The sequence below is a fragment of the Falco biarmicus genome, chromosome 6 (assembly GCF_023638135.1).
Source record: "Falco biarmicus isolate bFalBia1 chromosome 6, bFalBia1.pri, whole genome shotgun sequence".
Classification (NCBI taxonomy): Eukaryota; Metazoa; Chordata; class Aves; order Falconiformes; family Falconidae; genus Falco; species Falco biarmicus.
Window position 1 is genome coordinate 90823597 of NC_079293.1, and position 21423 is coordinate 90845019.

Below are 21423 nucleotides of genomic sequence, written 5' to 3' on the forward strand. Positions count from 1 at the left end.
TTCAGAGCACCACCAGTCAAGAGGACTTTTCCATGGGCTATCGTAACGAAGGGCCCACATGGGAATACTGTTAAAAGACCTGTATGGTTCAAATGAAATAGCACGGTTTGAAATGAAAACTAAATCCTGATGGAGAGCATTGGACTTGGAGCAAGGGCAGATTTGTATGCCATCTTCATGAAGATGCTATCCTTCTCTTCTTGCTGCTGGGTGTCAGCAAGAGAAGAGCTAGAGCTGCAACTCTGCAAGATTTGTTTTACTCTGTGATTTCCGGTACATGGAAATGAGATGAAACTCATTCCCTCAGCAATTGCCTTGGCTACAGACCCAGGGAAGAGCAACTTCTGGTACAGAAATGCAGGCAGTTGGATGCAGCATGGATACCCTCAGCCTTCATGTCAGAGGAGGGCTCTTTAGCTGAGGCAAAATGGACTCAGCAGGAGTGGAAGGAAAACCCCAGCAGCAGCAGAGACTTGCTGCAGACTTCCCCTGTGCTGTCACCGGGGCTCTGTGCGATGGGCAGGGAGGAAGGCAGGAGGTCTACCATGGTTTGGGGCGACACGCAGCCCCATGCACCTAAACCCATCGAGGAGATGCTCCAGAAATTGCTTTTTCCCACCAGCAATGTGACCGAGGGACAAGGCAGGAAAAAAATATTCCAGGTTTTTCAAGGGCTGTGGTGTTGCACGCTTACGGGACTTGGAGTGTTTGGCTTAAATACCCAGCTCCTGGAGACATTAGATTATGGCAGGAACACCACTTTCATCCCCAAATCAGAGCTGATCCCAGAGGATTTGAGGGACAGCTCGGAAACACTGTCTAGATTGACCCCATATTCAAGGTGAAGAAAATGTGTAATGCTTTAGAGGCTGCTTTAATCTCCTGGTTTAATCTTCTGGTTTTACCCTGTCTCGTGGAATTGGGACTCCTGGATTCTGGCCCTGCAGTGACTCAGCAGTGGGGGTTTCAAGGTGCTGTACAGTCTCCCTTTTGTTTTCTCTTTGCACAAGCGCTATCACATCTTGTCTTGAAAGAGCTGCTGAGCCCAGGAGAGAAGACTTTAAATGCAAATTTCAGCACGTTCTCGCACTGCCACTCTTCCTCCTGCTGTGTCCAGCTGGGGAAGCCAAGGGGCAGGCGGAGGTCTGAGCTGCTGCACTCAGCCCCGCATCCCAACTCGTTCCGCCAGCCTTCACGAGCTGTCCTGCCTCTGCCGGGCCCTCCTGCTCTGCCCCGCTCGCACCCTGTATCGTCATGCAAGAAAATCAGCCTGACGCAGCAAGGCGCACCTTCAGGAGAGAGGACTGTGGGTAGCAGGCTTGCAGAGCTGAGTGCTGAATGCAGCAGGAGCACAGGACGGGCGAGCCCCCCGGGAGCAGGGGCTGCCATCCCCCGCCTGCCCGGGCAGCCCCATGCTGCTCACCTCCCCACCGCCCGCTCGCCCCAAACCTCTGCCGGGGGGGGTGCAGTGAGAAGCAGAGACCAGGTCAGAGGGTCCACGAGAGCAGGCTGTCATCGGTGCACGTCCTAGATCACTGACCAAAGCAGTCCTTACCCTAACGCAGGACAAATCGTGCAGTTGCCTGATCCTCCTCCTCCATGATCAGACGCTGCAGCGTGGCTGCACACGTGCTGGAGCCTGTGGAGGGGCTTTGTGCAGGCGAAAGGCAGTGGGTGGGGGCCAGGCACGCTCCAGGAATAGCCTGTGTTGTTTTCAGATACTCACTGTTCCTCAAACAGATGTGATCTCAGACACCATTAGGAGAAAATCCTTTTTCCTGGGACTGCCGTCTCATCCCAGAGACAAATCTGCCTCAGCAATTCTTGCTGATTGGAGATTGATTGGGAGAGCGGACTCGCCGTTTGTTCCTCCCACCCTTTCCCCCAACAGCCTGGTGCAGCAGGAGCAGCGGCGGTGCACGTGTCTGCCTGACGCAGAGCACTTGCTCGCACCCTGGAAAGATCACTTGGCAAACTGCGTGATAGCAGCAGCCGCTGGCAGCGGCACTTGAAGCCCCGGAGCCACGTTATTCAGGGAAGTCAGGTCAATGTTGGGTCTGAGCATCAGGAACAGCTTTTAATTGGCACCCAGGTTTCTTTCTGTAAGAGAGAACTGTTTTGTGAGGCTTTGAAGAATGCCGCACATGGCAAGCCAGGACACACCACCCATAGGTCGTTTATGTCTTGATACCTCTGCTGCCCTCAGAACTGATGAAGGCAGCATTTTAAACTGACTTGCCTGAGAAAGGCGCTTTTTTTTTCGTACATGGGGGCAGGGTGCAGTGGACATTTTAATGGGATTTGTCAGGAAAATTATTGATTTTGTTAGTAATGTTTTTGAAATTGTGCCATTCTGTTAATTCTGTCAGGCTGTCTTTGATAGCTTGGCTGAGAGCATTTTTGCATCCTTCATTGGTTTTTTAATATGCGATAATTTCCCCTAACTCATCAATGCAAAACAAGATCAGTTGCGTGCTTGGTAACCATTTTTCCTATGTACAAACCTATTGCAGCAATAATTATAAGCAGAAAAAATTATTACAGATATCAATTATAAAATACAATTACTCTGAGCTGTGCTGCATTGTTACACTCTTCACAGCCATCACTTGCTCTTAAGTAAATGGTTTCATTATAAGCATGAAGGGCAAACTTAATACACTTCTGACTCATAGCAAACAGCACAAGAAATCATCCTGGCTGTTCCTCCAAGTGCTTGGCGGTGTTTGCGCCGAGAATAAAATGTCGACTTTGCTGCCAAATACTTGTCAGCTTAACAGAGGGGCTCTGAGTGGCAGTACAGATGTGCAAAGAGGGGAGAAAGCCAGAAATTACGGCAGCGTGGCCTGAGTTTCGCTCCCCTAGAGTGTGGCTTCCTTCCATGTTTATGGATTTTCAGTGCTGGGACCTGCCAGGAACAGCAGATCCTCCCTGATCATATATTAGAGCAGCCTGAGGGCTACTCCGGCTTGTGCTGGCTGCCTGTGGGAAGTGCAGAGGAGCCAGGGATGGGACAGGAGGGATTTTTTTGAAGGACAGAACAGCCGGGCTTGGGCAGCGGGAGCATGACTGGGGAGCTTGTTTAAGCGAGAGCATTCACAGGAGGGCAGTGCTGCCAGGCATGGGGAAAAAGCAAACCCCGCCAGGTCGTTGGCTCACAGAGGGCTGCAGTCACTGCACTGCCTTTTTATTTGTTGCTGTTACTGCCTTCTAATTTCTTGTGTGGGACAAGGTCAGAGCCAGGAGGGGGTCCCCTCCCAGCAGCAATGCCATGCGCACATGGCAGTGAGCAGGATGCTCCGGGCTGGGGCTGCCGTATTTCTGCCCCCCACCTTGTCTGTGCAAGGGCTTTGCACTGCAGGGAAGACCACAGTAGCCCCGACTCCATGCACAAGCCTGTTGTACTCCCAGTTTGGCCACCTTCGGGCGAACATCTTTCAGCTGGGTATTTCCAGGCTGCTTATGTGAGTCCCTGAAAAGAGCTGGAAAACTTCCACACACATTTTTTCCCCTGGTAAAGCAATTTTTGTTCTACTGGGTGCCCCAAGGAGCAAATCTCTCTGCTGGTGGCCACAGCGTCCTGCAAGGCTTTCACCCTTTGCAGTGCATGCTTCATGGCTGTGTCCTGAGTGGTTCTGCCTTCAGACCTGCCCTGCTGATGCTGCAGGGGAAAATTCGGGAATCTGGGCCATGTGAGGAGAGAGGCTTGCTGCATGGCTCTCGGACAGGAGAGGGCCAAGTCTTTGGTGCTTGGGGAAAGATATGCTGCTTGCAAAGGAAAAGTAAAAAGTCAGATCTCACTGTCAGTGAAGCTTTCCTTCACCCTGCCCTAACAAGAAAGACAGTCTTTCCCTTATGTTACCTCCACAGAAAAAGTCCCAACTCCAGCATCCCTTTCAAGCTTGTCAGCTGGAGCCTCCAGAGCCCAAACTGAGCCGCTGATCAGGGTGTTGTGCCTGGCGAACAGAGCCTCCTCCGTGCCCAGGGCTGCTCTGGGCAGTGCATCTGCTGCCAGGGGCTTGGTCTGCGCTGCTGCCAGTGCTCGTGCCCCCGGGGCCCTGCGTGGTGTGTGCAGGCTCTCAGGGGGCTATTCCATGCTATTCCGTACCTGGGGATTTTGGAAGGGGACGTGTCTTGCTGACCCCGGGCCGCGGCACCTCTGGGGGAGGCTGGGCCAGGCTGCGTGGTGCTCAGCTGTGGCCTCTGGCTGTGCCGGGGAGGATGGAGGATGGCACCCTGCGAGCTGCTGCTGCGCCGACCATGTGGTCCATGCTCAGCTTGAGCCAAGCCCATCTCCTGCCCTTTGCTTGCGGCTGTGCTGCCCCTGTGCTACCAGACCCACTGGTTTCTGCCTGCAGCCCCCTTCTCCTGCCATCTCCACCCTCCTCGTCCTCCCCCTGTCTCCCTTCCTCCCTTTTCCCCCCTTACTCTTGAATCTCTATTTCTTCTTCTCTGTTCCAGCAAAACGATATCAATCAAGGTGATAGATGATGAGGAGTATGAGAAAAACAAGACCTTCTACCTAGAGATCGGGGAGCCCCGGCTGGTGGAGATGAGTGAGAAGAAAGGTGGGGGACGTGCTCCGGGGCTGAGCCCAGCCTGTGTGTCCCTGTCTGGCTCACTCATGCCTGGCACCTGCAACACCGAGCTCACATCCCCGGTGCCTGTGGAAAAGGGCAGGAGCAGGGACATTCCCAGCCCCTCTGAACTCAGCCCCTCCCTGGCCCACCGAGGTCCGACCCCGGCTGGGCAGTGGGGATGCTCCTGCCCTTCTCCGTACGCCCCAGGGGGGATGTGCCGCCGCTTCCCCCCACCCAACCATCTCTGGCACCACGGCACCCGGGCGGACGTGAACTGCATGTGTGTGTGATGCCAATCATGTGTTTGCCTTTGTCTTGTGTTCCCACAGGAAATTCATTACCCTTAGAGTACTTGACCGTGAGGAGTATGAGAAAGAGTGCAGTTTCTTCCTTGTGCTTGGGGACCCGGTGTGGCTACGACGAGGAGTGAAAGGTGTGAGAGTAAAACCAGACCAGCTCTCGAGACGCTGCCGTCCGCTTTCTCTGTGTCTCCCTACTCTCACACTCCTTTCTCCTCGCACTTTGGCTCCCGGCCGTTTTGCCCTCCCTCCTTTGAAGCTTGGCCACTGCACCTTTTTGCTCTGTTTTCTTTCCTCTCTCATTTTGGGAGCACTCCGTCTCACTTTCAAGGGCCCCCTGGGAGCAAGACACGCTCCCGGGACGGTCTCAGAGCACCCAGGCAGGGGACAATGAGCATCGCCAGCCCCAGAGAGATTTTGAGAGCGCTGCCCTGCCACGTCGCAGCTACAGCTTCATTTAATCGAGCAGAAAATCCAGTCTCGAGGAGTAAAAAGGCGATGCTGCATCATTTTTATCGAAAGATAAAATAGCCCTCTCTTGAAATAAAATGCATGGCCAGAGCAGTAATTTTATCTTTTTTATACGGGCACTAGGATCTTAAAATAGCTGAGAATCATGGCACAAGCAGGTAATACCGTAAGATGCAATCAGTCTAGGAGAAATCAGGTTATACTTGAATAAAGTTTCATGGCTCTGCACTGGGTAATAGCTTCTCATAGAAATAATAAAAACAATTTCCTCTTTCCTCACATTTCTAAACTAACTGCAAACCTTCCCAAAAAGACAGAGTTCACTTATTTTTCTGTGCGTATCTTTTTTCTGCTAGGAGATTAAGTGAAAATTAATGGCAACAGCTAATTCTGCACGCTATTGGTGGGCTGAGCAAAAAGCAGGTTTGCAGTTGCTTACGACAATTAGTTGCCCTACAACAGACCCTTACTAAAGCCTTTGTGAAAAAAACTGGTAGAAGCATTTGGTCTGTCTGCCTTGGAGCTGCTTTCTAGTTTCTCAGACATAAGCTCTCCCTTCAGCAGGCGTGGGGTTGCAATGTATTATTTGCTCAGGACAGCAAGGGCCCCCAGCGGTCCCCACTCTGAGTGGGGACACGCTGCTGTTATTCAGTCTAAAACCACATCCAGCAGCGATGCCGCATTCCCCTTCAGCACAGGGGCCATCCAGGTCAGCTGCGTTGCCCCCTCCATTAGATTTCCCGCTGCCTTGTGCGACTAGCCAGCAGAAGCAGGGCCATAAAATCAAGCACACTGGCACGTGTGGCCCAGGCTCTGCGGGTGGGATTTGTATCCCAGAGCGGTGCCAGGATAAAGCTACGTGTAGGCAACTCAAGTTGGCAGCTCTGGCTTTGCCCAGCTTCACAGGGAGCAGGGCCGGCTCAGCCTCACGAGTCTGGCAAGAGCAAACACACTTTCTGGGCCCCAGGTTTGAGAATTGTGGTACCAACTACGCGATCCAGCAGAAATGTTTATTTGAGAATAAAAGGAAAAGGAGAGGAAGTTCCTCATCTTCCTGGTCACAAAGATACCAAGGAAACCTGAGGGAAGCTGAGCTTTGCAAACTCACTGGTTTGCCTTGGAAGGCAAGTCAAGATTTTTAAGGATGCTATTTGCTGATTTGGCCATGCAATGATTTTATATTTTTTTTTCTAACTTCGATTTTGCACTTGGTTTTGTTTGAGAGGCAGTGAGGCGGGGCAAGCTGTGTGCTCGGCACCCTGGAGACGAGAGCGTCTCTGAAATGTCACCCTGAGGCCAGGTAGCCGTGGTGGGGTTTGTGCCTCAGGGGCCAGGGACCCACCAGCGCACTAAGGGAGAGGCTTTTTCTTTTGTTTTGGAGACCTAAAATGTTGAGCAACAAGATCCTTGAGCCAAGCCGTGCCACAGACTTTTCTCTCTCGTTGCATACGCCAGAAGCGCAGCTGCCTGCTGGTGCTGTTGCTCCCCATTAGGCAGCTGGAGGAGGTCAAAGCCAGTAGCCGCTGCGCATGGGGCGTCTTGTGTCCTCCCCCAGGGCAGAACTGCCTCCGAGACCAATGGAAGATCTTGCACATACAATTCAAAGGGGAAAAATGAATTTTTGGAGTGTGCCTTCTAATCCCATATCCACCCCATGTTTGCAATAGTTTTTATTTTAAATCCACAATCCCATGAAACGTTTCTGTTCCTTTATTTTTAGTGCCTTTCTCTCAACACTAATGGTATCCTGCAGCTTTACAGATCTGAAATCTCTGCCCTGGGATCTGGAGTCTTTCTGTGGATATCCCTTTTGATTTCATTATTCATTTACTTTTCTTCTTCTGTGTTTGTCTCTGTCTGTCTCCTTCACAGCCCTGTTGTTGAATGAGCTTGGTAAGCGCGCATTCGTTTTTCTTTTCCATTTTTCCAGTTTGTCTGCGTATTTTCGGAAGACAATTGGGTTTGCTTGATTTTTTTCTTTGCTCACAACATTCTCTTTTAGGGTGGTCAGCACTATTTAAGTAAACTCAGGTACTTAATGCCACATCTTTCCTTGGAGTAGAGCCCCAAAGTCACTAACGTTAATGAGTGGTAGCCTGCTTCGGCAAGGAGCATTTTTCGGGAGTGGCGTTCTTACGCCACAGCAAACCCACCAGCCCCCGAGTTAAACATGCACCGTGCAGGTTAACTCATAACCTCCTGCGCTGGCGTGGCAGGAGCAGGATTGCCTGGTGACTTAGGGATGCCTGTGGCTGGACAGGAAAGTTGGCCACTGCTTTTTGAAGAGGCGGTGCAACCTTGGCCTCCGGTCTTGGGGAGATGTAGAGCCCACCACCCAGCCTCTGAATGTCTTGCTGGCCATCCTCAGGACAGGGTGGCCGGGGAGGGCAGCAAAGCCACCCCCATTCCCCTGCACACCCCCAGCCCCAGGACAGGCTCTCACTGGTTTTATCCACTCCACATACATGTAGACCCCGGGGGACGGTGGCGGCAGATGTGGGTTGAAGAGCCTGCACGCAGGGCTGCCCACACTGCCCCTCCGGCACCGGCCCGGCCGCGGGGCAGGGGAGGAGCACCATGTCCCTGCGGGCTGCAGGCTGTCCATGTTGCTGTGCTGATGCTAATCCTTTCTCTCTCTCTCTCTTTTTCTCATTTTTTGTTTCATCTAGGTGGCTTCACCATCACAGGTATGGATTTCTGCTCTTTCCCCCACACCCTGTCCCCCTCTGTCCCTTGTTTCAATGGCCATGTGCTCACCCTGCTCTTTCCTCTTGGTTTCCTCTTTGCTTTTGTTCTGTCTGGAGACAAACTCTGGAAGGGTAAGAAGGCGCTGGGCCGTGGCCTCGCTGCTCTGGCCGCTCACGCTAACACCATGTCTTCTCACAGAGTGCTCTGCCTGCCGTGCACGACTAACCCCACCTCAGGGAGGGTGAGCCGGCGCCCCTGCAGCCACAGGCAGACCCCCTCCATCTCTTGGAGCAGAGGGTGCTTCTCCGCTTGGTCCAGCCTTCCCCTGCCTGCTGCCACACGGGAGGTGCACAGGGCTCTGCACAGCGCGGGGAGCCTGTCCCCCCACCCCAGGCAGCAGCTGGGGTGCCCCAGCACTGCGGGAGGTGCAGGACCCCATGGCAGCTTCAGGCAAGGTGGCCCCTGCCCTTCCCACCAGCGAGACCCGGCAGCAGCGTTTGCCCATCCATCTTCAGCCAGCTGAGCATCCATCACTAGGCTGAGACTGCAGGGGGAGAAGGTCCTGGGTCCCACACGTTGCAGAACAGCCCCTCAAGAGCCCTGGGAACAGTAACTCAGACTAAGGAACCTCTGGCCACCAGGCCAGTCCCTTTGGCCTGCAGGAGCAGAAGGGCTTTCCCACGGTGTGGCACCGCTGTGCCGAGGGGCAGCTGGCGCAGGAGTGACACTAACCCCATGTGAAGTAGGAGTAGAGTTTACTAACCACACGGGTGTGCAGTCCGTCCTGCTGATCTCCTGCTGATCACTTTGATAGGCAAGCCTGTCTTCAGGAAGGTCCAGGCTAGAGATCATCCTCTTCCTTGCACCGTGGTCACCATCCAAGGTACCCACAGTGTGACGCTCGAGGGCTGTGGTGGTCTAAAGCGGGCTGACCAGGGTGTTCACCTACTGACAGTTTAACTACAGTGAAACCAGCCCTTTTTTTCCCTGATGTCCCTCTGCTCATCCCTGGGGTGGGCTGGAAGGTTGCTCAGTGGGGTTCTGGACAGTGGCAGTGACAAAAGCCACGCTGCCTGGGGTCCCCATGCCCCAAAGGTTGCATAGACGCCAGTGGCGGTGCAGACCTGCTCCGTCGCTCCTGTAGTGCCTCCACTGCCTCCTCCCTCAGGGTCGGGGGCCAGGCCATGCCTGTGGGTGGCTCCTCACACCAGTATGTCCCAGCACTGTTGCCCCCAGCCTCACCATGACAGCAGGAGTTTCAGACTTTCCAGCTGCCAGCCTCCTCCCTGAGGTAAAGCCCTGCTCAGAAGGAGGCAGAGCCCAGGTTTCATACCCATCTCCATGCCGGGGCTGCTGGCAGCTTACTCTGGTTGTAACAGGCTGATGGAAATGTCCTGACCATGCCCTGATGCAGCCCTGGAGAGTTGGGAAATGGAGCAGCCTTAGTGACGATCTGTCTCCTCCCAGCATCCCTGCAGGAGAGGCAGCAGGTACCATGCGATACGCTGTTCCCCAGTCCTGGGGTGAACTGGGCTACTTCTGAGGCTGGACAAGTTGTGGACCTCTTGCCAGCATTTCCCAGCAAAACTACCTTGTCTATTGCTCCATGACCACCTCCTCCTCAGCTACTTCTGTCACTCACACTCCCACCTGGAGGCTTCCTGACCTGCCCCTCTGATGGCAAGCCAGCTTCAGGGAGTGACCAGCCAGGCCTGGCTCACCCATGGGCTCTTTGCTTTGCAGAGGAGAATGAAGAAAAGCAGCCACTGACCAGCAAGGAGGAGGAAGAGCGTCGAATCGCGGAGATGGGGCGCCCAGTCCTGGGGGAGCACACCAAGCTCGAAGTCATCATTGAGGAATCCTATGAGTTCAAGGTACAGTCCACGTCCCCTGCCCCTGTTCCTCTTCCCCTGCAGCTGGGGACTCTCCTTTTGTGTTCGCACATGCTGATGGTGTCACAGCAAAGTGAGGCAGCTCCTGGCATCGCAAGGTCTCAGAGCAGGACCCAGGGACACTTTGAAAGATGGCTGAGCCATGGCATGATGAAAGGGTGGGAGTCAGTCCGGTGAGATGGCGATGGGTTAAAATACACTCTGCATCCTCAGCCTGTCCATCAGCCCACAGCCGTAGTCCTTGGGGGGTGATCCCTGACTTTCTGTCCCACTCACAGACTGTTCGTGGTTACTGTCATACAAGCAAGTCAACGCAGTGAGCCTAAGAGCTGACTGGGTTCCAAAATGCTGCAGGTTGCTTTAAAATATAACCTGGTTCTCACAGTGATGTGCTACACCCAGGTCCTACTTCAGGTGGTCTTGAGTGAGCCCCAAGCCTGGGACCCTCAGTGCAAAGGGCTGATGCCCTAAATGCAAGTGATGGTTGTGAATCTGAGCTGCTGTGAATGTCTGTGCCAGACCGAGAGCTGAAAACTGGCTATTTCTTCTCTCTTCCATTTTTCCATAGCCTAAAAAATAACAGACCACCCGTTCTGTGTGGCAGCAGTGGCTGCCTCCCTGCCATGGTTTTGCTGCCTGCTGTCAGCGGGCACCTGAGGCACCACAGCCTGTGCGCAGCCCTCCCCTGCCTGCCCCGCAGCGGCTCCTACCCACTGCTGCTGCAGCACCTTCCCTGCGGGTACTGAGCTGCAGCTCCTGAGCTGCACAGAGAGGTGCACAGAGCCCAGCTCCACCAGCGGGCCTTGGTCAAGCCCCATTTAGTGCTTTGAAGCAGTCTGGTAAAAATTCTTCCCGAGGAGTGGGGAGTAGCAGTAGCTGTGGCACCTCAGCACTATTTGCTGTTAAACCTCCACTGACATGGCTCAAACTCCCATCATGAGCAGGTTTCAAAAGGTCTTTTTGAGTGGCAGTGAGGGAACTGCAAGTACCTACATTTGCTTTCGCTGCTGGGGCTCTTGACATGAGCTTAAAATTCCCTAAGCTTTTTCCAGAAGTGCATGGCTGTAAGCACTAGCGCCAGTGGGTTTTAGCCCAGCACCTCCAGCCCCTAATTCTCTCCTCTGCATCTCCATCCACAGAACACGGTGGACAAGCTCATTAAGAAGACGAACCTGGCCCTGGTGGTTGGCACAAACAGCTGGAGGGAGCAGTTTATTGAGGCTATTACTGTCAGCGCGGGTGAGTTTGGACCACTGCTCCAGGTGAATTATAGTCAGCCTCACTTGTGTCTCGGCTCGGCTGTATCGGTAGCACAGACCGTAGTGGAGCTGCAGGAGGCAAAACAGGTGGCAGAGTTATTTACATCATCTGCATAAGTGAGGCTGTTGCATTCAACCCCTTCACGGGAGCGCCTTGTCTGATGTGTGGGAAACTTCCTGCACTACGTGTGTCTGTAGCACCCGGCAGAGAAACACCCTGGCTGGTACCAGACGGCAGAGGGGAAGGGTCAGGCCAGTGAGATGTGGGAGGCGAATGCCGTGTTCCAACTCAGAGCGGCATAAATTATGCTGGTGCGAAGCAGCAGTGCTCCCCATCCCTGGTGCTCCCTGTACTGCAGTGGCGAGGATGACGCAGTAGTGAGGGCACCAAGCCACCGAGTCCCCCTTTCTGTGAGCCAGAATTTGCCCTTGACCCCCTGCTTGCAGGGACTCCCGCTGGCGCAGCCCACTGTGGCTGGAGGTTACGGCTCAGCAGCCCCATAGCTGCAGCAGCACATGATATCTGTGGTCATTTCAGATCATATCTGATCATCTCTTCCCTCTCTTGATGAATTGCCTTTCACTCAGAAATGCTCTGTTGTACTGTTCTCGCAGGCACCCGTGCCAGGTTTACCAGTATGCCCAGTATAGGATATATTAGTATTCCCCGTTCCCACATCTGTGGGAGGTGAGGGAAAGAAGGTCTCCTCCAGATGTGGTTTTAACAGCTGGAGACACTGTAACTCACCAGCGGGGTGTTACGACCTCACAGCCCAGCCTGGGCTGCGTGTGGGTGCGCGTTAGGGCAACATCAACCAGCTTAGGTTAAATCACTGGGGAAGGCAGGCTGAGCTCCTCTGGCTAATTCTGCATTAAAGTGCATGGGGGAACACTCGCACGCCCTACCTCAAGCTCTGCTGCACAGGGTAACCTCTGCCTAGCACAAAGTAATTAAAAGTGATGGCCGTACCACGTACCCTCCACCTCTGACAATGAGGACAGGACGCTGTACAGCAGCTCTCTCCTCGGATTGTGACCCCTCCCCTTGTAGCATAGTTGGTCCTAGAGCCTCCAGCCAAGAGCCTCCCATTATTTTGGATACAGCATGAACATATCATGCAAGACAGGCCTTGCTGCAGGTTTTGTGGTTAATATGGCTAAACTAATCTGTGCCAGAATCAATTATTTGATTGCATCCCATATTAAAGCAGAGCTAATCACTGGGACTTGGACCCAAGCTCTGCGAGACGTGAGTCTGCGGTTATGTGAAAGCCCCATTGCCACTGTGTCTGGAACATGCAGCCACCGTCAGCACCAGCAGGGTGATTAACAAACATTTAATAAATGTGGCGTATTTCAGTGGACGTGAGCCGTCCCTTGCAGGTGAGGAACAGTAGCTTGTCTCTGGGCTCCAGACCTACTTTTTTTTGCCAGGATTTAGCTTGTTTGGGGTCGAGTTTTTCCCTGCAGCCCACCATGGGGAGCAAGTGAAAGTCACACATTCCCACTTCAGAATGTGACATCCCAGTTGGGAAAAGCAACATTAACACCCCGTTTCCCACCCAGTGAGCAAGCGGCACAAGGTTAGCAGGGCAGCGGAGGGGTGGAGCAGCAGGAGGCCAGCTCTGCAGGAGGGCAGCGCAGGTGCAGCGAAGCTGTGCCATGCTGTGCCGTGCCATGCTGTGCCGCCCATGGGGCTGAGCTGGAGCCAGTCGCCCACAGCTGCCTTTGGCATGTGCCCAACAGCCTGTAAAGTTTCTTCCACAGCAAAAACATCCTGGAGTTTGTGAGCCGGTTCCTGAGTGCACCCCTGGGTCACCATCCAACCTCACCCTACATTTCAGGTCACCTTCACAGAATCTGGCCAGTTCTTGGAGAGAGAAATGTTATTGCTGGCTAACAAAATGATAGACAGATCTGGATGAGTGTTTTGATAGTGGCACTCATGTTCATTTTTCAGTCTGTTTTATCATCTCCATGAAGATTTAGATCCATGACTGTCCTGCTGCCATACCTGCTGAAAAATTAGTGTGAGCACAGCACAGTGTATCCTTCCTGTGCCAGCCTTTGTGAAACAAGCAAAAAACCCAGGAGATCGTCAGCTTCCCAGGCTGAAAAACTGTTCCACATCTTCACAACAATGCATGGGAATAGGATATTTATATCTGCCAGAGTAATAACACCGTGCCACTGAATAGCTACTGTTTCTGCCATAGTGAGTTTGAAGCTTTAAAGCCAAGCAACACATAATTTTACAGCAAGTTATCAGAGACACGTCAAGTTTCCCACTGCCTCTCTCTTATGTGTTGGTCTTGAACTCCAAAGGTGCTTTGAAGACAACGTGTGCAAAGTTGCAGCCCAACAGAGTACTGAGTAGGACTTTTTCCTGGTTGGTCATGACTCTGTTTAGCCAAATATTGAAGACCTTCAAAGATGATGCCCTTCAGCCAGGTTATGTGTCCCAGGGCTGCACCACCCTTCTGGAGATGTTTCTCCCGATGTGACCATCCAAGCTGCAGTTTGTGGCCATTGCCCCTTGTATCACTTGTCAGCGCAGAGGGGATTTTCACTCCATCCTCTCTGTATATGCCCTCCAAGTCACCCTAGGCTGTTGTGTGGTCCCCTCCAGTCTCCTCCCCATTCACCAAGCCAGCTCCTTCCACTTCTCCCTACAGGCAACATCCTCCAGACTCCAGTCATCTCAGTGACCCCAGTGAATCCCCTCCAGCTTCACCGCAGCCCTCGTGTGGGATGCCATATCCCCCCTGCATTAGAGGTTTCCTGCTGCCTTGCTCTCGCTGGCTCCGTCACTGCCCTCCCCCCTGCAGCTGCACCTCTGCTGAGCGCCCCAGGGTGCCCGCAGAGGGCAGGGTTTACATGCACTGGAGCTGGGCCACACCAAGACCAGGTAACCAAATCTCTTGAGGGTGGTCACAATCCAGCTGGTCCTTGGGCCTTTTCCTTTTCTTGTTCTCATGTGCTGATGCACTCTCTGCAGGACTGCAACAGGGAATAGCCAGGGTTTGGCCTCCACTCTCCCAGGAAGGATGCCATGCCTTGACCCCCAGCTGGCTTTTCATCGCCGCCTTTGTGGTGAGGCAGACAGCAATTGCTGTTATGAGCAGTGACAGAGCAGGCAGGTCCCCAGCAGCTTACCCAGGAACTCTGTTGTCATGGCACACAGCCACCGTTTGAACATGGGGTTAATTGATACCCACATATTGGTACACAGCGTACAGCAAGACCACTTCATTCTCCCTGCAGGAGGCTTTATACATGTTGCTATTCAAGCAAACATCAGCATTGTGGAGGAAGATGTGAAAGGAGGAACATTTGCCCTGGCCAGCGGTGGGGCAGATAAAAACAGCATGGTCTCATTCAAAAGCTTATGCCAGGCTGATCAGTACTGTGGCTGCCAGGAGAAGCAGCTTTTCCCAGGCACAGAGCCGTCGTCCCCTTGAACCCCGTGTCTATCACGGTGGGACCTTGTCCCCTCACCCACTGTGGTGGGGCAAAGCAGAGGTGCTCTTGGCTACTCTGGGACTTGGCCGCTTTTTTCTGCCATCCCGAGGGGTCCTCCCAGGCAGGACGGCCAGGCTCACTCGTGCCGTCTGACAGGATGGACTGCACATTGCACCCTCCCATTGATAACGAGCTTCCTGCATCAGCTGTGTGGGGAGATCTGGTGGTCCACATCCTTGGATGGAAAAAAAAGCATCAAAGACGATGAGAAATCATCAACCCAAGTGCAAGGGACTTCGTCAGCACAACTCACAATGGCCTTGGAATCCTCATCATCCGTGACTTAGAAGCCCATCCTTGTGGGGACGCTCCCACTGGTTTCAGTGGGAAAGCATCACCTCCCCTTCACGCCCAGGATGGTTCCGGTGTGAGCACGAGCAGTTTCTGACCATGCCACCATTCCGGTGCTGCGCACTGTGCCAGCCTAGGGGAGCTCTGTGTTTGCCACACAGCCCGCCCAGAGGACAGGTTGGCCGGCGGGCTCATGAGATGCCTTGTCAGAGGTGCTGGAGTCAGGCAGGAGGTCACCAGCCCCACAGGGCTCACTGGTGTGGTCAGCCACACACTGGGGGGACTCCCTGGAGGCTGGGTGCCAAGTGGCTTTGGAGAGACAGGTGAGGTGCTGGAGCAGGGAAGGGAGAGAAACCAAGACACCTGCCTGGATCCCCGTGGTCCTGCCAGGACCAACAGGTTGAAGATGTACTGGGCCAGTGCCAGTGTAAAGGGCCCCTTGGGCAGGGGCCAGGACAGTCTGACTGCTGAGCTCTTTCCCCACCACCCAAGGAGAGCTTCAGGGCATGGGCCAGCCGGCATGTGCAGAGGGCAGGGCTGCGCGTGTGTAACCCCCCAGGAGCCTTTGGGGACATGCAGCTGCTGGCACTGAGGGTCCAGGAGCCCCCGGGACACCAGGCAGGACGGGCACAAGGGCTTACATCCCCAGCGCCTCGTCTGTGCTGGAGACCAGGCTCTGGCGGGTGCTGCAGGGGCTGCGGCCGTGAGAAGCAGTGCGCTGTGTGGGGCTGGGTGCTCGGCATCACACCGGGAGAGCCAGGATCCGACCCACACAAGGTGCCTGGTGAGCAGAGATGGGTCCAGGACTGATGGCAGGCTCGTGCTGAGAAAGTGACCCCTGCAAGGCATTAGCAACAAGTGGGAAGTGAAGCACTGAGCTGCCTCAGGGACAGAAAATAGAGACAAAGGAAAGTGTGTTTTTGCTGTGACAAATAGTGCCCCATGGCTGGCTACCTGACAGCTACCTGGAAGGGGTGCAAGTGGGAACAGGCAGCCAGGGCTCGTAGGGAGGTACATGAAAGAGCAGGGAAATGCAACAGGGAAGGGCAGTCAGCAGGGCTGGGCCATGGATGTTTTAGGGAGATACTCTTCATGGCTGATCCTGGTTTGCAGAAGAGGTGAAGTGTCAGAGGTAGCAGCTCAGCAGCCACCAAAACCAGCTGTCTTTCCAGAGCTGGAAGCAACTGCAGGCACTTGTGAAAAGCATCTGAAAAAGACCTTCCTTAGAGGAATTTCCATGAGGCACACGTTGCTCCCGATGGGTTCGCCCGCCCTGATCGGCTCCAGCCAGCCTGAGGCCGATCACGTCCCACACCTTCTGGGGAAAGGGCTCCTGAGCAGGGGCTGAGTCCCAGAAAGCGTCTGGTGGCTGAACTCAGGCACAGGTGCTGGCATGACACTCTGCATTTTCTGAAGTGCAAGTTGGTTTTCGAAGCCAATGCCTTTGGAAAGTCTCTCTGCTGTGGGAAGGGGCCGGGAAAGGCCGTCAAGCCCCACTGATGATTGCCCAGAAAACAGGATATTTGGAAGTCAAGGCCTTTCAGGGCCCAAATCATGACACTGGAGGGGCTGCAGAATGCGCAGGAACTTTGCCCAACCTCCTCCAGGACGGGTGAGCCTAATCAGGCACTGGTGGTTTTCTCTAGGGGAAGACGACGATGACGATGAATGTGGGGAGGAGAAGCTGCCCTCCTGCTTTGACTACGTGATGCACTTTCTGACCGTCTTCTGGAAGGTCCTTTTTGCCTTCGTGCCCCCGACAGACTACTGGAATGGCTGGGCTTGCTTTGTCGTCTCCATCCTCATGATCGGCCTCCTGACAGCTTTCATTGGCGACCTGGCATCCCACTTCGGCTGCACCATTGGCTTGAAGGACTCTGTCACCGCAGTCGTGTTTGTCGCACTGGGGACATCGGTGCCAGGTAAGGACAGCAGCAGGGTTTGTGTAAAGGTCCACCTCTGCCCAGTCTGGGTTTGGGTTTGGGCTGGGAAAGCTGGGTGCCCTGACGCCCTCGGCTGTGCACTGAAGGAACTCCGAGGACAAATTTGAGGGGTGTGGAGGGGTTGTTTTTCAGTCTCAGATGGGGCGGGAGGATCAGACCAGGATGTGGATTCAGTCCCCTGGAAATTATTTCAAGGACGTTCCCCTTGCAAAGAGTGTGAAGTTCCTGTTTCTGTGGACAGCCTCCACGGCATCCACTCTCGGAGTAGGGAATTGTCTTTGGTTAAAGTCCTGCGTGTGTCGGCAGTCCTGCACTTTCTTTCTGAGCATCTGCTCCTTTAACCTCGCCTCCCAGGTGAGTGAGGTGCCAGTCCGTACTCGGGGCGTGCTGCCCAGCATGGACACCTTTCTGTCAGACCAGGTTCATCCTGGGTTCAGGTGGACCAAGGTGGGGTTGCTGAGCTGAGGAACTGCTTGCAGTGCGACTTGTGAAGCCCCAAGAAAGCCCCAGTCCCATGGATGTTTGGAGACGCGTCTCTGCCCCAGCGGTCACCCAGCCTCAGAAGACAGCAGAGACTGAGGGCTGACCAGGGAGAGAAAAACCCACACGCTTCCATACCTGCATGCCGCTCCGTCCTCCCAGGGACATTGGCTTGCTGCAGCCCAGGCTCCTTTTTGCTGGCTCAGCGAAGGGCCACTCGCAGGGGTGAACCAGTGTGCTGGAGACGGTGGTCCCAGTGCCACAGCTGCTCTGGGAGGTCCCACGTCAGCTTGTGTGAGAGGCCCTGTGCCTTTCACTTACCTTCTTCGACGCGCTCTGCTGGCCAGGCACAGCCTGTTTCCTGGACAAGGGGCTGCAGCCCAGCCCAGCCACCCCCTGCATTGATCACACCGTCCCTTGCCACCCCAGACTTCCAGCAATCAGCACTCGGGTGCTCAAAAACCTTGAAATTGCCCTAACGCTATCAAAGCCCAAAAGAGAAGTGAAAGAACCAAAAGGAAGAACAGATTTGGACAAGGAACAGAAGGACCATTTTTTAGACCTCTGGCACTAGAGCTTTTAGGTGTGAGGTTTGCAGGGCTGCCACACACCCTTGACAGCAAAAATCTTCCCTCCTGCTCTTTGTCATCAAAGGGTGGCATTTAAGAAGTTCTTTTTAGGGTGCACTTGGCTGCTCTTGTTTGAATTAGCAGATGCTGCCAGACTGTGCCGGGTTGGCTGGATGCTGGCTGAGCTCCTCCACACCTGCTTTCTTGGAGACAGGCAGGCATCAGGCAAATGTGCAGCGAAATGAAGACTGGCAGGGGACCTTCTCTGCGCTGAAAGCACCGCTCAAGCTTGCAGAGGTGCCTGTGGCTGTTTCCGCACCGGCTGGCACTGGCAGTGTGTCCAGCTGCGGTCCATCCATCCCTCCTGCCACAGGCAGCTGGATTGCCACAGGTGCATCAGCACTGTCCCACAGCCCCAGTACTGCACCGTGACCAAGGCTGAGAACAAGCAACAGTCAGATGCATTTCCGTGGGAGCTTTTCTTTAAAAAACGAAGCAGCCTTTTGATTTCTTTGCTGCAAATGGCCCCTCTCACTATGCTTGTAGGGGCTCAGCCTGCCCTGTTACATGAAGCTGGGTCTCCATACCAGGCTGCACTTCACCGTCGCACCTTGGAGCCCCGCTGGGAAGAAGCGTAAAGGAAACTCTGTAGAATTAAAAGCCATGAAATGTGACCCCAACTATTTTCTTTTTGCCAGCCGCGCTGTCCTGCCCCTACCCAAGGTGATCTGGGAATGCATGTGTGTTAAGGATTCATCTTGTCATCGTTAGTTGAGAGTGCTCACCTGAACAAGACCCAGCTCACCCTCCCTGCAGATCCAGAGTGGGTTTAGATGTAAAACCAGCACTTCCCTGTGGTGCAGAGCAGCATGGCGCTGGTCTGCTTGACACAAGAGCTACCATGTAGAAAGGCCAGCTGAGTTTTATCACAGCTCTTTTGACACTGGTATTAAGAGTGTTGGAGCACCTGGGCAAGCGTTATACCCACTTGCCTGGTTTCTTCTCCCTGAGGGGTGAAAGATGACTGCTCGTTTGCCAAAGTGTCAGGGTCCACACAAGACACTGGACTTTAGTGAGGCAAAAGGTTTCGGAGAGACATCGTTAAAGCAAACACAGAAATACAAATGCAAACCCTCAGGGGACCTGAAGGATAGATACAAACCATTGTGGTTCCCACAAAGCTTTTCCAACCTTTTCACTTACTTTGCAAGTCAACAAATCAGTGGACGTAGGAGAAGGGGCCGGCACAGTGTAGTACTGGGGAGGGTCATCTCTGGTCAAAGCACTGTGGGGCATCTGGGGCGATAGTGGGGGAAACCCCATATTTCTGGACACTGAGATTTCCCTCCTGGGCATTTCTGGACCCTGACGTCGCTCTGGCTCTGACCAGATGGGCCCTTCCCCAGGAGTGCCCACAGATGGGGCTCTACCCTGTTTCTGCATGCCCCAAATGATGCCATTGACATTTTTCCCCACACTGCCTGCTGCAGTCCCTCCTTACCCGGCCATTTTCTGAGGGTTTCTCTCTGCCTTCCCTTTGCAGACACGTTTGCCAGCAAAGTAGCAGCAACACAGGACCAGTACGCAGATGCCTCCATCGGGAACGTCACTGGGAGCAATGCTGTGAACGTTTTCCTGGGCATCGGGGTGGCCTGGTCGATCGCAGCCATCTACCACGCAGCGCACGGACAGGCCTTCCAAGTCTCGCCTGGCACCCTGGCCTTTTCCGTCACCCTCTTCACCATTTTTGCTTTTATCAGTGTGGGTGTGCTGCTCTACCGGCGGAGACCTGAGATTGGAGGTGAGCTGGGCGGGCCGCGGACTTCCAAGCTGCTCACATCCTCACTCTTTATCCTCCTCTGGCTCTTGTACATATTCTTCTCATCTCTGGAAGCCTACTGCCACATAAAGGGCTTCTAAAGGGACGATCAGAGATAGTAAATATATATATATATCTATATGTATCTATATAGAGTGATATATAGGTATAGATATAGATATAACGCTGTGTATAATGAACAGAGAAAGAATAAAAGAGATTTGCCATGTTCACACACCTGCTGACGAAAAGCGGCTTTGGAGCATCCTTTGAACTAGGCAGGACCCCAAAGCCAGCAGGACCCCTCCCCAGGCAGCGGCCCCGGCTGGGAGCCCGGCGGCAGGGCCCTCTCTGCAACCCCACCAGCAGGAGCGGATGATGGCCACCGAGCCCCCGTCAAGCCCTCCTGCCGCCGGCCCCAGGAGGAGGAACACCGGGCGAGCAGGGCGCGCAGGTGCAGGGAGGCCAGGGTAGCCGGTGAGCCGTGGAGCGGTGGGCGAGGGAGCGAGAGGAGAGCGAGGGTCCCGACCTCCGACCGCCGTCCGCCTGCCCGCGCTGCTGGGGAATGTCCCCTCTTGCCCTGCCAGAGGGAAGCGAGAGACCGGACTGCAGACAAGGGGAGCTGGGGAGCTTTCTAAGGATAGAACAGACCGTTTTCGTCATCGATTTGGGGTTGATTTTTTTTTTGTTTGTTTTGGCGTGTGTACAACTAGCATTGCCCCTCGTGCCCGCCACATGCCCCTCACCTTTCCCTCTGTGCTTCGGGGATGCTTAGCAGCGCGCTCGCACCTGGTGTCCCCAGACGCGGGGGGGGGGGGGGGGGCAGGGTGTGCCCCCCACCCTGTCCAGCCCCTCAGGCTTGCTGTCGTGGTACTTGTAGCATTTGCATGAATGAAATGACCCCTATCTGTATATAGCATCCTATAGCGATAGTCCTTCCAGCCATGTGGGTTGAGCATTGCAGATACGAGTGTTTATTTTTCACCGGGTTTTATTTATTTTAGTTAGTTTAGGGTTTTGCCATAGGTTTTTGTGGGTTCGTTTGTTTCCTCTCAGCAGAGGGAAAGCTGTCCCTGTGTATTGTTCTGCGCGTGGGTCCATGAGAAGCAATAACGGCCGTGCAGATGTAGGTTTTCAGGGAGGAAAACCCACCCCCAGAGGCTGCGGGCTTGCCCCCCGAGGTTTGGCTGGAGGCCCCGGGAAGCCCGGGCAGGATGAGCAGCATCCCAGCCCCAGGGAGCCCAGGCAGGATGAGCAGCATCCCAGCCCCAGGGAGCCCAGGCAGGATGAGCAGCATCCCAGCCCCAGGGGGACGGCACAGCAAGGCTGGCCCCGGCGCCTCACCCACCCATGCCTTTATAGCTGGAGGCTGCCTCAAAGCCCCTTGGCCCCGCAGGTCTAGCGACAGCCCCTGTTTCTGAACATTAAGCCATCAGGATCAGTCCCCAGAGCTGGTCCTTCCCCACAGCCATTTGGAGGCAGAATAATTCAGCGTCAGGGCTGAAGGGCCATAAGGAGATCTCGCTGAGCATAACCGGGAGGCGTCCCTGAGGAAAAAGGGCACATTTTGCACTGTCCGGATCTGAAATGAGCAGGAAGGGTGAGGCGGG

General features: G+C 54.4%; 1 protein-coding gene across 4 annotated transcripts in view; it reads left to right on the top strand.

The window, feature by feature from the left end:
- Window positions 1-20986, top strand: part of SLC8A1 (solute carrier family 8 member A1) — a 116410-nt gene extending 95424 nt beyond the window's left edge. Inside the window, exons 3-11 of one of the 4 annotated variants that reach the window (XM_056344039.1) lie at window positions 4462-4568; window positions 7223-7243; window positions 8020-8037; window positions 8155-8169; window positions 8853-8921; window positions 9782-9912; window positions 11070-11169; window positions 16649-16924; window positions 19538-20986. In XM_056344039.1, the coding sequence (XP_056200014.1) occupies window positions 4462-4568; window positions 7223-7243; window positions 8020-8037; window positions 8155-8169; window positions 8853-8921; window positions 9782-9912; window positions 11070-11169; window positions 16649-16924; window positions 19538-19914 (1114 nt within the window). In that variant the 3' untranslated portion in view covers window positions 19915-20986. Of the gene's footprint in view, window positions 1-4461; window positions 4569-4909; window positions 5014-7222; window positions 7244-8019; window positions 8038-8154; window positions 8170-8852; window positions 8922-9781; window positions 9913-11069; window positions 11170-16648; window positions 16925-19537 lie in introns of all 4 variants that reach the window. The other 3 variants (XM_056344036.1, XM_056344037.1, XM_056344038.1) reach the window with 3 other exon arrangements.
- The last annotated feature ends 437 nt before the right edge of the window (window positions 20987-21423 follow it).